Source organism: Onthophagus taurus, chromosome 1, assembly GCF_036711975.1.
Source record: "Onthophagus taurus isolate NC chromosome 1, IU_Otau_3.0, whole genome shotgun sequence".
NCBI classification, from domain to species: Eukaryota; Metazoa; Arthropoda; class Insecta; order Coleoptera; family Scarabaeidae; genus Onthophagus; species Onthophagus taurus.
In genome coordinates, this window is record NC_091966.1 from 40,130,824 (window position 1) to 40,148,648 (window position 17,825).

The 17,825-nt window shown below is 32.5% G+C and overlaps 3 protein-coding genes across 6 annotated transcripts in view; 2 read left to right on the top strand and 1 right to left on the bottom strand.

Annotated features, from left to right (window-relative positions):
* The first annotated feature begins 7 nt into the window (after nt 1–7).
* On the top strand, nt 8–1,338 carry LOC111428291 (uncharacterized). Its single transcript, XM_023063756.2, has 5 exons — nt 8–147; nt 203–315; nt 365–581; nt 635–993; nt 1,042–1,338. The coding sequence occupies exons 1-5, from the start codon at nt 97–99 to the stop codon at nt 1,292–1,294; spliced, it is 993 nt and encodes a 330-aa protein (XP_022919524.2). The 5' UTR covers nt 8–96; the 3' UTR covers nt 1,295–1,338.
* Nucleotides 1,339–1,898: 560 nt separating this feature from the next.
* Nucleotides 1,899–3,283, top strand: LOC111428638 (uncharacterized). Of its 2 annotated transcripts, none has more exons than XM_023064273.2 (2): nt 1,899–2,025; nt 2,254–3,283. In XM_023064273.2, the coding sequence occupies exons 1-2, from the start codon at nt 1,998–2,000 to the stop codon at nt 3,255–3,257; spliced, it is 1,032 nt and encodes a 343-aa protein (XP_022920041.2). In that variant the 5' UTR covers nt 1,899–1,997; the 3' UTR covers nt 3,258–3,283. The 2 variants fall into 2 exon arrangements, with proteins under 2 accessions (XP_022920041.2, XP_071057437.1); XM_071201336.1 differs by lacking the exon at nt 1,899–2,025 and adding an exon at nt 2,043–2,203.
* Nucleotides 3,284–3,286: 3 nt separating this feature from the next.
* Nucleotides 3,287–17,825, bottom strand: part of LOC111428579 (probable E3 ubiquitin-protein ligase RNF144A) — a 29,566-nt gene continuing 15,027 nt past the window's right edge. For all 3 annotated transcript variants that reach the window (XM_071201335.1, XM_071201334.1, XM_071201333.1), the window contains exons 3-6: nt 12,177–12,566; nt 9,761–10,235; nt 9,188–9,703; nt 3,287–4,700 (exon numbers count right to left, since the gene is read on the bottom strand). In XM_071201335.1, coding sequence (XP_071057436.1) covers nt 4,452–4,700; nt 9,188–9,703; nt 9,761–10,235; nt 12,177–12,520 — 1,584 coding nt within the window. In that variant the 5' untranslated portion in view covers nt 12,521–12,566 and the 3' untranslated portion in view covers nt 3,287–4,451. The remainder of the gene's footprint in view (nt 4,701–9,187; nt 9,704–9,760; nt 10,236–12,176; nt 12,567–17,825) is intronic.

Below are 17,825 nucleotides of genomic sequence, written 5' to 3' on the forward strand. Positions count from 1 at the left end.
ACCACTCAATAAAAGATGGCACTAACAACATCCTTAACCTAACATAACCTCTACATAACTTTAAACTTTTCATCAAATTTCTCTTAATAAAACTTAATGATACGTTTAAAACGCTTTAGAATTCCCTTAAATACACCCAAATTATTCGTAAGTAACAATTTATTATCATATTAATTTAAATTTTAATCATTTAATGTTTTAGGTGAAACATGAATCCACATCGATTTCGAATGAAATTCCTTTTAAGCTCACAAAAGAACAAGAAAATAAGATTTTGGATGTGTTAAACACATCGAATTCGACTCAATTATCGCGGTATAATGTATAAATTGATTTCTATTAAAAATTTATTTTAAATTTTTAGGTTAAAATTATCCCATAGTCAAATAAAAAGTTTACAAACATGGAAATATAATCGAGGTAATTTTAATGATCTTGTAAATACGCTAAAAGATGGAGTGGAAGTTTCTAACACTGAAAAGTTGTGCCAAAAAATTTTAGCTGAAAATGTGATAAATCAAAGCGGGAGGAATAATTTTAATAAGAAACAACTCGTTTGGCCACCTTGGTCATCTTCTAATGTAAACTTTCATAGGATTTGATTGATTTATTTTTATTAATTTTCTTTTTGAAGGATTTTGAGTCAGTTTTAGGAATACATTTGGACTCAGCTGGGATGAGTTGGACAAAAATGAATAAATTTAATAATACAATCAATGATTGGGATTTTTATAGCTTTATTAACTTACCAACGAAAATACTACCATTGGACAACTTTAATTTAGCCTCAACCATTTTAAAAATGCTTCCAATTGCGGATATTTACGTTTTCGAATTAAACACATCAAAAAGTGGAAAATCCTCACCAACTCAACTACAAATTTTCGAATTAAATTCGATGCTTTACGCCTTAATTAATAGTAGAAATGGAGATAGTGACGGCGATATCCCTTTAAATAGGATTTATCATATTAGGAATAATTTATCGTCGAGGTAAAATGTTATGAAGGAAATGATTGATTTATTTATTTTTAATTTTAGGTTATTTAAAACGTTTGTTGGTGGGGAAAAAGTTTCTACGATAGGAATAGTTTCAAAACTGATTGAAAATGATACTAAACTTGCTTGTGAAAATATTTTGGTGGATAATTTACTCATTGAGCAATATGAAACGGTTCCGAAAGACTCAAAAGAGTTATTAGGGAGGTCTTTATTGCTTACGATTACTTTTATGGAGTTAATTGTTAAGAAAAATCCAGAAAGTTATAAAGCTATACAACCGGGACAAAAATAACTAAATTGTAAATTATTTTTAATAAATTAAATTTTGAAAAGAAACGTCATAATTTTAACCTACAAAATTAAGAAACATAACCTAAAAAGTTTTTTGTACCTTGCCTTATTGACTGATTTAGCGTTAATTAATCATTTTTAAATAATATTAGTTAATAAATTAATAGAATGTTTACTTCTTCTTTTGATAAACATAGTAAATTGGGTTATTAGTCAAAATTAAGCTTCATAATTCTAACCTACAAAATTAAAAAACATAACCTAAAAAAGTTGTTTATACTTTGAATTATTTCTAATTATTATTTTTGTATAATATTAGTTAATAAAATGTTTACTTCTTCTTTTGATAAACATAGTAACTTGGGCTATTAGTCAAAATTAATTAAATTAAGCTTCATAATTCTAACCTACAAAATTAAGAAACATAACCTAAAAAAATTGTTTATATCTTGGATTATTTCTAATTATTATTTTTGTATAATATTAGCTAATAAATTAATAAAACGTTTACTTCTTCTTTTGATATACATAGTAACTTGGGTTATTAGTCAAAATTAATGAATTAATTATATTAAATAAGATTCATAATTCTAACCTACAAAATTAAGAAACATAACCTATAAAAGTTGTTTATACATTGCATTATTCTCTGATTATATTTTGATTAATCATTTTTATATAACATTAGTAAATAAATTAATAAAATGTTTACTTCTTCTTTTGATAAACATAGTAAGTTGGGTTATTAGTAAAAATTAATTAAATAATTACATCAAATTAAGCTTCATAATTCTAACCTACAAAATTAAGAAACATAACCTAAAAAAGTTGTTTATACCTCGCATTATTCACTGATTTAATCATTTTTATATAATATTAGTTAATAAAATGTTTTCTTTTGATAAACATAGTAAGTTGGGTTATTTATTTTAATAAAGTTTTATAAAATATTTGTTACAGGTTATGTGAAATATTGTCAATGGAAATCAACCGATTACCTTCCTTCTGATAAAAAACTCGCGGAAGTTGAATCAATATTCAAGAAACAACTTGCAGATAGCTTAGACAATTACCGAAGATGTAGATTAGAAAACTTATTCTTTGAGTGTGTATTAAACATTTCAAATATACAGTTTGAAATCCACAACAAATTATTAAAATATAAACGTGAACAGTTTATAAAAACAATATTAAATAAGAATATCAACCAAATTTCAGAGCGCTTATTAAATAAAGTATCTCAAATTTTATTAGTTAAAACCGGAAGTGATTTAAAACCGATTTTTATTGAGCCAAAATTTGGTTTGGGAACCGATTGTCTTTCATCCCATGAAATAACGTCGTTTAAACAATTATTTTTAAGTATTGAAATGCAAAATAACACCACAACAACATCGTTAAGGAACGAAACGATCGATTCAATTTGGATTTGTTGTTTATTTAAAACAGTTTTGGAGATTCTCATTGAAACTGATTATGGAAAACAAATTGTTGTAGAAGAAGTTAAATCAATTATATTAAGTCCTGATGAAAATTTAAAACAGGATAATCATATAAAAGATGAATTGCAGAACAAAGATAATAAAATAACTAAAAATGTTTATAAACAGTATATTTATTTCGCGGAGCATCAAGGATTCCAACCAGTTTTAGATTTAAGTTGTTCATTAAATGGAGATGAAATAATTCTTGGGGTTAATTTGCCGAAAAAGCCGAATGTTTCAAATATTCTTGGTTTGGAGGTTTATGCCCTTGATGGAAGCGTATTTACAGTGGATTTAAGTAATTGGTCGAGATTGTATATGAAAGATATTAATAAAGATACCGAGTTTCCAATTGTAATATATTTAAGGGAGTTTCCAAAATTAGTTAGGTTACATTTTTTGGTTCGATTTCTTTTGTGCTATAAAGGGGAAACGATGGAAGGTCCTCTGAGTAATACTGTTAGTTGCACTTTAAAATGATTATTAAATAAATAAAAAGAAAAATGCCGTTGTATTTGTATTTACCTTTTTTTAATAATAATAATAACTTTGTAAGTACATTCGTAAAGATATAACAACATATCTCTTCTTTTCGATTATTTTTTCTTTATCCATTATGGTCTATGATAGTTTAAAACAATTTAAGTATTATTCGTTAAAATTGTATTTACAAAAGTGCGCAAAAAAAGGAGAAATGTATAAAGTATGACGTCCCTAACCAAATATGAACTTTCTTTGTTAAATCTAAAGCGTAATTTTTTGGACCCACTTTTACCACCTCTTATAAATAAATTCAAACTTAAAAACTCTATAACCACGGCAATTATCGCCTAGATAGTTTATCAGGATGGTAAAAGTGGACCTTAACAAGAGTAATATCATTAATATACATTATTTTAATTTTTAAAAAGGGGTGTATTGTCATTGTAAAGTCAGAAATAACACAAACGACGTAATAATTCTTTTTTTGGTGTTTTTAGTGCCTAAAAATTTATAGCAATAACAATGTTATAAAAATATGTACAAGTTATGCAACCAAATATACTCCAATTTCGAAATTAAGTTTTGATAAAAAATTAATTTATTGTTACTGCTATCATTACATTCTACTTAAACTTACTTATTTATAAAAAAAATAATAATAATAAAATGGGTTACAATCACAACTAAAGAGTTTACGACACAGACGGTTCAGTCAAACATCACAGAACAACTATCACAGTTTTTCCCGTCTATGTTTAAACCCATTAAAAAAAATTAAGGTATATAATCCAAATAAGAAATAATATTATCTTATAAACTAAGAAGTAATAATAATAATTATAAGAAACGATTCATTTTTATCTTCAAAACGTAAACAAGTCATTTTAAGTCCTTTTTTATTATTTTTTTAACGAGACTAGAACCGTAAACAAACGATTAAAAAGATCCCAAAACGAAGCTGTCAATAACAACTTGTTTTCGATGAATCATATTTAATTTTAATTAAGTATCGTTAATTGACATTTTTTTACTTATTAAAAAATCGTTTCTAAATGAAAAAAAAATAATAATAAAATAGATACGAGGAACGCCAAAAACAAAATTAAAATGAAAATAGTGTTTTAAAACGATCAGAAAATAAAAAAATTCAAATAAAAACTACAACCACACCTCGTCTTGATGATGACGACATCAAGAACTTTCGCCGGGCAATTCATCTTCGTTATCCAATTTCGTTGTTCCCGCATTGCAAAAGCGACATTTACAGCAAACTATACACGGCGCTGCCAATAATAATAAAGGCGATGCCACCAACAATAATATTCCGAAGCCGGCAAATATCCCAATTACTTGCGTCCGATGCCAAATTACCGAAGCCCTGGAATGTCCCAATTTGTTCTTACACGGACCTTTATCGTAATGACGCAACAAAAAATCATCCTAAATTAAAAAAAAATATATATATTAATGTTAATAAACGAAAATATTAAGGGATATATAATATAAATATCAAGAGATGTGGGAGAAAACACATGAAAGCAATCTGGTTGGAAAGAGGGATAAAGCATTTTATGGGAAACTACAAGATTGGTAACGAAGGGGAGAGATGACGAGAGAGATAGATAGAGGATTTGGTGAAGGTTGTCGGAAAAGCTCATATTAAAAGAGTGTGTGTGAGGGGGGCAACAAAGGAGTATAAACAAACATGAAGGAGGAAGAAGAAGAAGCTGAGGGAGATGAAGGTGGACGAGATTAGGCTGGTGAGACAGGAAGGGAAGTTTGGAGATACAGAAATAAGATAAGAAAGGGGAGAGAGGAAGTTACCAGTGAGATACCCATAACGTTCTTACATGATGTTCTAAATAAAAGTATTTCATGAAATTCTGGAATTATTTTATCCAATTGCTATTCTATACTTTAGTTAGTCGGTCGGTAGCCTTCATCACCAGAGCCCGGACAGTTTAGGAAAAGTGCGCCCCTTCACACGAAACGAATTCCATGACAACGACGTAAGTACGTTGTTGTCGCTTTTGACACCTTTTGATCACTAGTTAGTCTTCAAAATTGAATTTCGAAGAGCGATGAGCATACCTTAGCGAAGAACTTGCTGTGCAACATTAATTAATGAATTAATAAAAATAATATAAAAATACGCACTGAATTAATCATTTTTGGTTTTATTAAATTTATAATTAATAAATTAATTTATAATTTATTTCGTGACATAAGGTATGACGTATCTGACAGCTTCGCACGCTTCGATTGAATTTTTGAGACTGGAGTGGGAGGCGTTTTAGGATAACTTTCCTAAACTGTCCGGGCTCTGTTCATCACAGTGTCTGAAGATGACAGCAATGGCAGCGAATCAGTTACTTTTAAAAAACGTAAACGCCTTTGCCAATACAAGCATGATTGGGAGACCAGTTATTTTTGGATAAAACCTTGTGAGGACAATGTGTTCAAAGATTTCTGCACATTGCGCAAAAAGCACTTCAAAGTGGCCAATGGCGGATTCAATGACGTAAAAGAGCATGACAGGAGTGTCAAATATCAGAATAAAGTCAACAGATAAAAACTAGTGGTGGCCGGATTTTAAAAAATGGCCCGATAGTTACCAAATATCCGGCTTTAGCCGAATATTCAAAATCTATTACTTAAGCCTAGGTCACACGTAACGAATACAGTGGCGAGACAGCGTACTCGGCCGAGTCCTCGGTTGGTATAAACATATTACCGAGTGCTCGGCCGAGCGCTCGACCTAGTACCAGGGCGAGACAGTCACTCGGACCCTATTCTATTTACTGGCCCGAGTGCCACGCTACTCTCTCGGCCTAGTGTCATTTTACTGTCTCGCCACTGTACTCGTTACGTGTGACCTAGGCTTTAGTACTCCACCATTCACAGGAATTAGTATCTCTTTTAGGTGTTGGACACTGGCGATAATAATCAAGTTCAACCTCAATAGGACTTTTTTCATTTGCTTTGTTCCAACCAGCGGTTTGACTCGTCGTGGACGCGTCAAATGCAATCGTACAGTTAAATAATGCAATGGAATCCGCTGAAATGTGACGACATTACTTGACATGTGCGATTGCATTTGACGAGTAACGGACAAGTCCGACCGCTTGTTGGAACAAAGCTATTGAATACAACTTTATTTATATCAAATTTGTCTTTCGCAACCTCATTATAACAATCAAAATACAATATATAAAATCTTTTGTTGCAGTTTCGTCTAGTTTCCTTCTCTTTGCTTGTAATTCATCATCACATTTATTACTAACAAAACTGTCGCTGTTATCACTTTCGATTATTAATTAAAGTATCCTCTTCTTAATACAAAAAGCCGTTTTGAAAAATCACTTTTAGTTCTAAAGAAAAAATTTTTGAAATGATCGAAAAACTTTTCTAATTTTTCAATTTTAGCCGTTTAAGTTTTAAAAATTCGCATAAAATCCAGTTCTTGGAATATGCGTATGAAAATTTCCCAAAGTGCTAATAAAAGTGTCCTCTTTCCAATGAACTATCCCATTTTGAAAAATAACTTTTAGTTTTTGAGAAAACAATATTTGAAGTTTTGATAAAACTTTCGATATTACAATTTTTATCAATAAGGAGGATCCTTGTGGAAGTGTCACCAATTATTAATTAAAGTATCCTCTTTTTAATGCAACAAGCCGTTTTGAAAAATCACTTTTAGTTCTTGAGAAATAAATTTTTGAAATGATCCACAATTTTTTCGAATTTTGCAATTTTCGCCGATTAAGTTTTAAAAATTCGTATAAAATCAATTTTTTGGAATATGAGTATGAAAATCTCCCAAAGTGTTAATAAAAGTGTCCTCTTTCCAATGAACCAACCCGTTTTGAAAAATAATTTTTAGTTTTTGAGAAAACAATATTTGAAGTTTTGATAAAATTTTAGATGTTACAATTTTCATCGATAATTTTCAAAATTCGCTATAAAATTAATTTCTTGAAGGATCCTTGTGGAAATATCACCAATTAATAATTAAAATGTCCTCTTTTTAATGCAACAAGCCGTTTTGAAAAATCACTTTTAGTTCTTGAGAAAAAAATTTTTGAAATAATCGACAATTTTTTCGAATTTTACAATTTTCGCCCATTAAGTTTTATAAATTCGTATAAAATCCAGTTCTTGGAATATGAGTACGAAAATTTCCCAAAGTGTTAATAAAAGTGTCCTCTTTCCAATAAACCAACCCATTTTGATAAATAACTTTTAGTTCTTGAGAAAACAATAGTTGAAGTTTTGATAAAATTTCGATGTTGCAATTTTGATCGATAATTTTAAAAATTCGCTGTAAAATTAATTTCTTGGAGGATCCTTGTGGAAATATCACAGATTATTAATTAAAGTATCCTCTTTTTAGAGTTGCTTCGTTAGTTAAATCAGCATCAAAAAAGTTCATTTTGTATCTTGGATCCAAATAAGTTAACATATCTTATCAGCTTTCTTATTAATTTCATTTTTATTCAAATATCGCAATAATGTGGCAATGTAGGGTATCACTTCAGAAATGCACCAGAAATTTAACCATAATGGCCGAATAGATATGCCGGATAACCGAATATCCAGCTTTTCGCAAAATTACTATCCATTCCATCACTAGTGAAAACCAACTAATCTATTGCGAAATTCTTTGGATTCCAAGCGAGCACGTCATCATCGAAGAAAGTTCCTTAATAACATAGTGCATGGACAATCTTGCCTTTCGTTAGACTGCACATCTAAACTGGCTCCTGTCATATACCTGGACTCCAAAATTGATGGTGACATAAAATTAGGAAGGACCAAAGCATCCAGCATAGCAAGTTCCATACTGGCTCTCTATCCATAAAACCAGCCGTGAAGAGATTGGTTGATCAAGATATTTTTTATCCAATAGCTACAGATTCAGCAAACCATGGTAACATTAAAATGTATCCTTTAGTGGTAAGATACTTCACTTCATTACAGGTGAGAAACTATTTACTGGATTATAGTAATCTAAGACGTTAAACAGCAACCCTATGGTGGGTTTCAGGTCACAGCAACATTGAGGGCAATCAGAAGGCGGACAAGCTGGCCAGAGTGGCAGCGAACACGCCCTTTTTGGACCCCAATCTGGTTGTGGACTACAAAAAAGCCACCTAAAACAAATAATCAACAGTTGGGAGGTCTCAAAGGTAGCCTTTCGCTGGAAAGAACTTCCAGGTAACAAAAAAGCGAAGATTATGATAACTTCGCCGCAAAACAAAACCAAAGAAGTTTTATGCCTCAGCAAAAGGACGCTCTCAGATTACCTGACCGGCCATGCGCCCCTAAAATACCACCTCTTCCACATTGGATAAACTGAGGATCAAACTTGTTGACTTTGCAACGACGAGTCAGAAACGGCTGAACATATGCTGTGCAATTGCGTCGTCAGAGGCCGTTTAAGACACAAACTTTCTTGGCACCTAACGACATAAAGGTTCAAGACCTCAGGGCAATACTAAACTTCATCAAGGACCTACATTTACCCTAAACTTTTGGAGGGCTAAAGTTACAATAGATCTTATAGGTCGTGATAACGAGAAGGGCCGCTCCCCTCAACCCGGCAGCAATAATAATAATAAAGTAGAAATTGATTTACGTTATATTAGAGAAGACACTTCAACTCTCACTAAACATGACCTTGAGGTTGCGCGCGCAATCCACGGCCAATTACGTCACGAAACACTCCCGCTCTTGCCCCTCACCCACAAACGAAAATCAAAGTATTGCAGTATATGAACCTACAAAACCTCTTATATATAAAACTTGAGAGGTGGTGGCAGCAGGAAGATGTAAGGAGACAAGAAGGGGCTGGGAAGAAGGGTAGGATTTAGATTAGTTATGGATAATGTTGTTAATAATAAACGAAAATATTTTTTGGTACTTACATCTAAACTAGCTAAACAGTACCAACAGAACACGTGCTTACACCTTTTGCACATCATCTGTGCACAGCCTTCATCTTTTTCGATAGGAACATTGCACATCGGACAACATTTAATTAGATCCGAATCGAACGGAATTCCCGCCTCTTCAACTTTGCCCTGTTTCGCCAATTTCTTGTTGTTTTCATCGCACGACATCCCATGGTGCCACTCCAATTTACAATTACTACAAAAATCCAACGAACAAGTCGGGCAATGCACGCTTTGCGGTTGACATCTTTGCGAAGGGCACACATTGCACACCGTTTCACAACCAGCTTGGGGACACCACGTACGGTTCTTGTCGATTTCAATCTCTCGATTCAATCGATACTTTTTGTGTTTAACCAATAAATCATCACCGACTAATTTACGAATTTCCTCTTGGTTTAATACCCCTTGTAGTGGACATTGAGCATCTGGGCACGATATATCGTAAGCTCCCTCTGCTATTTCTATCTCAACGTAAGTCCGCATACACTAAAAAAAGTAATTAATTAATTTTAAAAAAATTATTGACATAATTAAATTAGTTACATCGGAACAAAAAGAACATCCACAACTCAATATTCCAAAACTTTTCTTAAAAGGCACCTCGCTGAGGCAAAGTTTACAAAGAATCGGAGGTTCATCTGGAACTTGTACGAATCCCCCGGTGGAGGCATTTAACGAGTACCTCGAACTGGAGGCTAACGTTAAAAGACTGGAACATCGCGAACACAGCCGATTGGTGGAATTATGGGGAGAAACGCGTAACCGATTCACGGGACGTAAACGTTCCATGCTTCCATGAACACTCGATGTTGATGAGCCCGAAGACAACACCCCGGTGAGCGCAATTACGGTTTCACATTTTCTTAAACTCGCTAAACTTGCCGCAGGTTTAATTAACGCTCCACAACTGCCTTCTTTCTTCATTAAAGGGGATGATGTGTCTCCGGATTCGCCACTGTTTCTTCGTCTCACCAACGATTTTAAACCGGGCATCGTTAAGAAATCGATTCGAGCTCGCCTAAAAAAAGAACGAAATTAAACTATAAGGAAAAATTTGTTGATTAGATTAAAAGTTATGTTATCTCCTTTTGTGTAAATTGAAGGGTTTATCTAATTGATTAATCTATTGCGATTCTAGATTAAAAGTTATTTGTTTATATTTTTATTTTTATTCTTTTTATCATAAATGAATTTTGATACAAACCATAAAACTTTTTTAGTTGGCATTCTGAAATGTGACAAAAACATTCCAATTAATCAATTTTCGATTAATTAAAATAAACGTGATTTAATCTGTAAAATATAAACAACATTTTAAATTATAATTAATTCAAATTATTAAGTTTAAATATATTTGAATTAAAGATTTTTTAAATTTAAGTTGGTAATTAGATTTGACAATTTAACCTCTAACCTGTCAACCGATTCATTGTCTATTTCCGACTTGAAACATTTTTTAGCACTTAACTCGATTATACTCGAGATTAACTTAAAAAAAAATTAAAACGAAATGGTTTGAATTAACGTTAAAGGTGCGTTACATTTTTAATCAACAAATCTTATTTAATTAAATAATTCAAAATAATAATAACAACATAACCTCAAATGTTAAATTTTGACGTTTGAAATTTCATTTTTAATAAAATTTTACAATAATCCAGTTAAAAACAATCCAAGTAACATTTTAACTCAACTTTGTATTCAAAAAGGTATCATTTGATTTATCATTCTAATTCTCAAGACAAAAATTTAACTTTCTGTGTAAAAAAAAATAATCATAAAACTTTTTAGGTTGGCATTTTGAAATGTGACAAAAAATGTCTAATTAATTATTTCAATTAATAAAAATAACGGTGATTTAATCTTTAAAATACAAACAACATTTTAAATTATAATTAATTCAAATTATTAACTTTAAATATATTTGAATTAAAAAGATTTTTTTTAATTTGAATTGGTAATTAGATTTGACACATTAACCTCTAACCTGTCAATCAATTGTCTATTTCGGATTTGGAAATTTTTTTAGCACCTAACTCGGTTAAACTCCAGATTAACTTAAAAAGAAATTAAAACGAATTGGTTTGAATTAACGTTAAAGGTGAGTTACATTTTTAATCAATAAATCTTATTTACTTCATTAATAATTCAAAATAAATAATAATAACATAACCTCAAATGTTGGATTTTGACGTTTGAAATTTAATTTTTACTAAAATTTAACAATCTAGTTAAAAACAATCCAAGTAATATTTTAAATCAACTTTGTATTCAAAAAAAGGTTTATCATTCTAATTCTCAAAAAAAATTTAACTTTCTCTGTAAAAAAAAATGTAACCACAAAACTTTTTAAGTTGGTATTCTGAAATGTGAAAACATTTCCAATTAATTAATGATTTCGATTAATTAAAATAAAAACATGATTTAATCTTTAAAATATAAACAATATTTTAAATTATAATTAATTCAAATTTTTCAAATTTAAGTTTAAAAATATTTGAATTAAAACGATTTTTTTAAATTTAAGTTACATATTTTAGATTTGACACTCTAATCTGTCAATCGATTCATTGTCTATTTCCGACTTGAAACATTTTTTTTAGCTCTTAACTCGATTATACTCGAGATTAACTTAAAAAAAATAAAATGAAACGGTTTGTATTAACGTTAAAGGTGAGTTTTATATTTTTAATCAAAAAATCTTATTTACTTTAATAATTCAAAATAAAAATAATAACCTCAAATGTTGGATTTTGACGTTTCAAATTTAATTTTTAATAAAATTTAACAACATTTCAGTTAAAAACAATCCAAGTAACATTTTAAATCAACTTTGTATTCAAAAAAAGGTATCATTTGATTTATCAGTCTAAAAAGACTTAAAAACTTAACGACATTTTGAGGTTATAAATTTTTATAGGATAAAATTTTGTTTATTAATTTTAGATTTATTAATTACTTATTATTTTCGGTGGACGTCGTCGTTTTCTTGTCCACCGCTGGTGAAGTGGCAGCATGAGGTAAAGGGAGAATCTCCTCCCGGATTCTCCGAGAAGTCTTCAGAGTGGAGCGTTCAGTTAATAAGGGTGGTGATCCTGCTGTTGTTGTAGTTTCCAACGTTCCGTAACCCACCGACCAAGAACATATAGCCCGACGTCGTTCTTTTAATATAGAAGGGGGCTCAGCCCAAGCTGCGCTATAACACTGCGAACGTCTTCTACCCTTATTAGTGGTTGTTGACGTCGACTTGAGCAAGAGCAAGTTATCGCCGCATAACGATTGATGTAATTGAGGAGGAGTCATTTTTGAATGAATTTTCTTTTTTATTCAAAGGTTTTATTGAAATATCCTGAAATTTAAAAGAAAGAAATTTTAATTCTTTTTTATTATGCAAGGTTGCCTTTTAACCTTAAATAATCTCTTTAAAGGAATGTTTGGAATACGCCTTTGAATATGATTGTTAATGGAAGGTTATAACCTGGCATTGAAGAAATTCGAAATGGAAATAAAACCCAACCTTTTTCGAAAATGATTTTTTTCAAAGGCGCCGAGATAAACAATTTAAAAAAGTAAGAAATTAACATAAATAAATGTTGATTTTTATCGGAATTTTACGGCTTTGGACTTTCAAATTAAACAAAACAAGCGAATCGAAAAAACGAAGCAACATCAATTCTTTGCTGTAGTCGATAGTTTTGATAAATACAATTTATTTTGGTTAAAAATAGTAACAGTGGGTTCCGATTGGGATTTTTTTTTATATTTATATCATCGAACGGTTGAGTTCGTGTACATACTAACACACTCTCGATAATCGTGCCAAAAAATAATTTATACACACATACATTACCGGTTCAATGTCAATGGAAAATGTCTCTGTATTAATTAGATGACTCACAGACGATATTTAGATATGAAACTATAGCAAATAAATAAAATCGATTTTTATTTTTTAAAAAAATCTAAAAATAGTTAATATTTATGAGAAATATACTTTGTATGATGACATTTATTGCATGTAATTTATGTTTGCCTAGTAGAAATTACAATTTTCTTGACATATTGGCACTTTCTGTCAAATCCCGGAGATTTAAACAAGTTGGACATGTTCTACATTTTCTGTCAAAACCGATAGTCATGTTGTAATCATGATCACCTAAACTATTAGGAGAAGGGATGCTTCATTGAAGTGAAAACATATCTAAGAAGTTTATTTTAAGCTTTGTAGTGATTTGAAATTGTTATTGGTGTGTTTGAGCCACAATTTTTAAATGTGAGCTCGGAGATTACAATCTCCTAGATATCTTTACATCCTTTATCACAAAGATGCCGAGGACATCTGGGATTACTTATCGTGCCTTGTGTAATATTAATATCGAACCGTTTTAATACTGATTTGAACAAGACTAATTTTATGCCTTTTACTATTTCAGGTTGCCAAGAAAACAATTTCCTAATCTAGTGGAGCACATGAAGGAGCACGAAAGGGAGTTCTTTCGTCTAGTAATTATCTTAGAAACTTGAAAATAGTCTCTACAAGGAGGAGTTTCCGAGATACAGTACTTTACATGTTTTTTTGGCCGACCTGTACAACACCCAAGTGCTTTAGGAACGCCATCTCAGACTTCAGATCTTAATTCGATCGAAAACTTGTGGGTAAATTTGGAGGATGCTATCCGAAAACACGAAATAATATTAAAAGATAGGCTTAAAACAACACTAATTAAAGAATGGCAAAAAAATTAGCTTAGAGAACATGAAAATTGGTTTTTTTCTATGAGGATGAAATTAAGCTAAGTTATTAAATGGAAGGATATGATGACGACGCATATGATACGTGACGCAAAGTGCTTATTTACTTATTTATTTATTACATGTTCGGGATGCATACAGGGAGAATATCCCCAACAAAGCATCCTCATTATAACGAAAAATTAACATAAAAAAAAATTGTATCATAAACTAACATAATTACAACAATAAAGCGATCAACAAAACATCCTCTATACGTTAGTTAGTACACATTCTCTGAAAGAGCGTAAAGAAACGTCAAAGAGACATATATGGTTGAAGCCCTGGTCATAGCAATTAAGAATTCGAACTAATGGCGAGTTTTGATAAAGGTTGGTGTTAGCTATATTAAGATGAAATGTGGCGTTGTAACGTGTAAGCCGTTGTGGTACATTGAAATTTAGGCAGAAGATCGGGGGCGTCCAGCATGCCATGAACAAGCTTGAAAAGGAAGATCAAGTCAGAAACAATTCGACGTTGCTGCAGAGACAATAAGTTGAAGACTACGCAACGCCTATCGTAATCGCAGTAAGGTAGATGAAATTTATGTGCCAAATAACGTGCAAAGCGTCGTTGAACCGCTTCGATGCGATCACGATAGACCGCGTACATAGGATTCCACACTATGGAGCCATAGGATAATACGCTATTAACAAATGCCATATAGAGCGATTTAATGCTTGTAAAATATCTACTTATTCTGATAACAAACCCTAAGTTACGCAGGGCTTTCGCCACCATGAATTCGATGTGAAGGTGATATCTTAATTTGGCATCAATTATAATGCCAAGATCCTTCACTGTGTCAGTAGAGATAATAGGTCTAACATTAAAATTGTAATTAAAATTAATAGGATAGCGTTTCCATGTAACGTTTACATGGAATTATTTTTCGGCATTTGTCATAGTTCAAATAAAGTTTGTTAACGCCACATTAATCATGCAGACGATGACTCAGGCAGTCATGACTAGAGCTGACTCTGATAAATATTTTATTATCATCCTAATAGAGCAGAAATTTAGAAAATTTAAAGCAAGAAGAAATGTCGTTTAGTTAGTACTTCCCTGAGGTACACCAGATGAGATGGGTTTGTAGTCCGATAGAAAGCTACCCAACTTAACTGCCTAACTTCTGTCCGATAGATATAACATTATCAAGCGTACAATGCCGGGTGGAATGTTAAAGGAGGACAACTTTTGTATAAGAATTCCATGGTCAATCTTGTCGAAGGTTTTAGAGTAATCGGTATAAATTGCGTCAACGTGTGAGTCCTCATTTAAGGAAGAATGAATAAAGTTAACATAAGACAATAAGTTAGACTCAACCGATCGCCCAGACATGAAACATGGTTAAAATATTCGTAAACAATTTTTTCAAAAACCTTGGGAATAGACGAAAGAATAGAAATTGGACGGTAATTAGATACCAACTGTCTATTCCCGGATTTAAATATTGGAACCACAAAAGCAACTTCGAAGTACCCTTCGAAAAAGTACCTTCGAGTAAGGATTTTGAAAAAATAAAAAAAGTGGGGTCGACAGTTCGGCAGCAAACTCTCTTAAAAAGGAAGATGGAATACCATCCGGACCGGAGCTAGAGGACTTGTCAAGATGGGTTAAAACATTAAGGACTGCGTCAGCAGAGAACCAAGGTGAAACACCCTGGCCACCGAAGACCATTGAACGGTCAATGATACCATCTACAAAAACCGAGGTGAAATACTCTGCAAATGCACAAGAGATACCAGGACCTGAGGTCACCACTGACCCATCAACGGAAAACATGGTGGCTGGCAACCAGTCTAACATCTCTGGTTGTCGTTAGCACGCATGTGTGTGAGGCTCGACTTATAGGGACAAATGCGCGTGAGCGCCCTCTGACCCCTCGGGGTCGGGGCGGCGGTAACTCGTCATTGGAAACGAGTAAGCGGTATCGTCACCTAACGAGATCTTCTCTACCATCTCGAGCCTCCAAGGGAGTATGCACAAGGGGCCCACTGGGGCCTAAGTGCGCGTAAAAATTACGCACCCCTCTACATACATACATACATACATGGTGGCTGGCATGATCAAAGGACCTGAATCGAGTTTAAGTAATCTCTATAATCAGCCGCAATAAGCCGCTTAGACCTGAATCGCAAGATAGAGAAAGTCAAATAATCACTATTATGGCGAGTGGATTTCCATTTTTTATGTAAAGTAGCTTTACTTTAATAACTCGAGTTGTTGAACGTTTGTACCAATAAGAAAAACGCTGCTTAGGTAGAATGCGCTTAGGAACGTCTTTGTTAATTAAATAATTAACGCAGTCATAGAAAACTTCAACCATGCTCTCCACGTCCATCCCAGCAAAAACAGTCTGCCAATCGATACTATTTAAGAAACACTTGATAACTCCGGAATTCGCGTTCTTAAAAAGAAAGCGAACATTCGGACCATCACTCAGACAGGGTCCACAAGTGGATCATTGCAGATGTGTATGCTTTCAACTCGACCGTTAGCACATAGAACAAGATCAAGAATTCTAGTATTAATATTCGATACATTATTAAATTGACTGAAATTACAATATGAATAAATGTTAAGAAAATCAATGCCGCAACGGTCGAAATTCCCTGTTGGAATTAATACATCATCTTCAAACATAGACCAATAGATAGTTGGCATATTGAAATCACCTATAATAACAATCATAATATCCGGGTAGGAATCGCGCACGACAGACACAATGGACAAATACAGATTCAGCGCTTCACGTCGCTTACGTCGGATGAGGTGATTTCAATTGACCTCTCGGAGTTGGTTTGAGTCTAATTCGCATGTCTTTCAGTGTTAGAGCAACATGGTTGAGTACACGTTTGCAGAATACACCAACAGTTTGCAGATCCTTCTGTATGGCGAAAAGAGCTGCTCGTCGCCTTTATCAAAATCGTTATTTACAACGTCCGACTTCATCAACAGCTTCGAAAAAGGGATACCTTCACGGCCTGCAGGAATGATCGTGGTGATCCAAGAAGACGCCGCACTCCAGAATTGGAAGAGGCCATACTGCATCACGTTGAAGAAACGCGTCAACGAGTATTCGAGCAATTGAAAGTTGCTCCCAGCACCGTCTGGAATGTTCTGTATGAACAACAACTAAATCAAGAAATAAATTGATACATCGATAATATTATTAATAGCATTCGTGATTGATGAGAGATTTCGCTCAAAACATGGCCTCCTTCTTGATACGAACATCATATGAGAGAATCACATCAACATCTTTTTTCTCTATGTATCCAACGATTTTCTATGTTTCGGAAGAACTGTCGTCAACATTATTTGAAATGAGTTCCTCTTCGAAGTGCAAATTACCATCTATATGTAACAAAGCAAAACCTTTCTTCTACCATGCCAATCAACCTTTTATCATAATTATGTAAGGTATAACTGCATTAATTCTTAAATATTCTTGAAAAGACTCTTGCTACCCATTAGAAGTAAATTAGGCGTTTCCAAACTTTTGTTCCACTCTGTATGCAAGAATTTCGAAATCAGTACCTAATCAACCCAACTTCATGAAGCTCAACTTCTCTCAAATTTCCGTATGACTTCCGAACACAATAGGATGTTTGCGTTTAGAGATTAATAAAGAAATGCGTGTCATTTACAATTAGTAGTATCATAACACAATATTGATGTACCAATTAATTTTGATTTGAAAGGTATTTCGGTACACAATAAATCTTATAAGTGGCGGTATAAAGGTTAATAAATCCGCCTACTCGATATGAAAGATTTCTAATAGTAATTTGACCTTGAAACCTTAAACCTT

Coding starts and splice junctions, on each gene's coding strand:
- LOC111428638 (XM_023064273.2), top strand. CDS start 1,998: ATGTTTACTTCTTCTTTTGATAAACATA. Junction 2,026..2,253: donor TTCTTCTTTTGATAAACATA/GTAAGTTGGGTT, acceptor TATTTGTTACAG/GTTATGTGAAATATTGTCAA.
- LOC111428291 (XM_023063756.2), top strand. CDS start 97: ATGATACGTTTAAAACGCTTTAGAATTCCCTTAAATACACCCAAATTA. Junction 582..634: donor CACCTTGGTCATCTTCTAAT/GTAAACTTTCAT, acceptor TTCTTTTTGAAG/GATTTTGAGTCAGTTTTAGG. Junction 994..1,041: donor AGGAATAATTTATCGTCGAG/GTAAAATGTTAT, acceptor TTTTAATTTTAG/GTTATTTAAAACGTTTGTTG.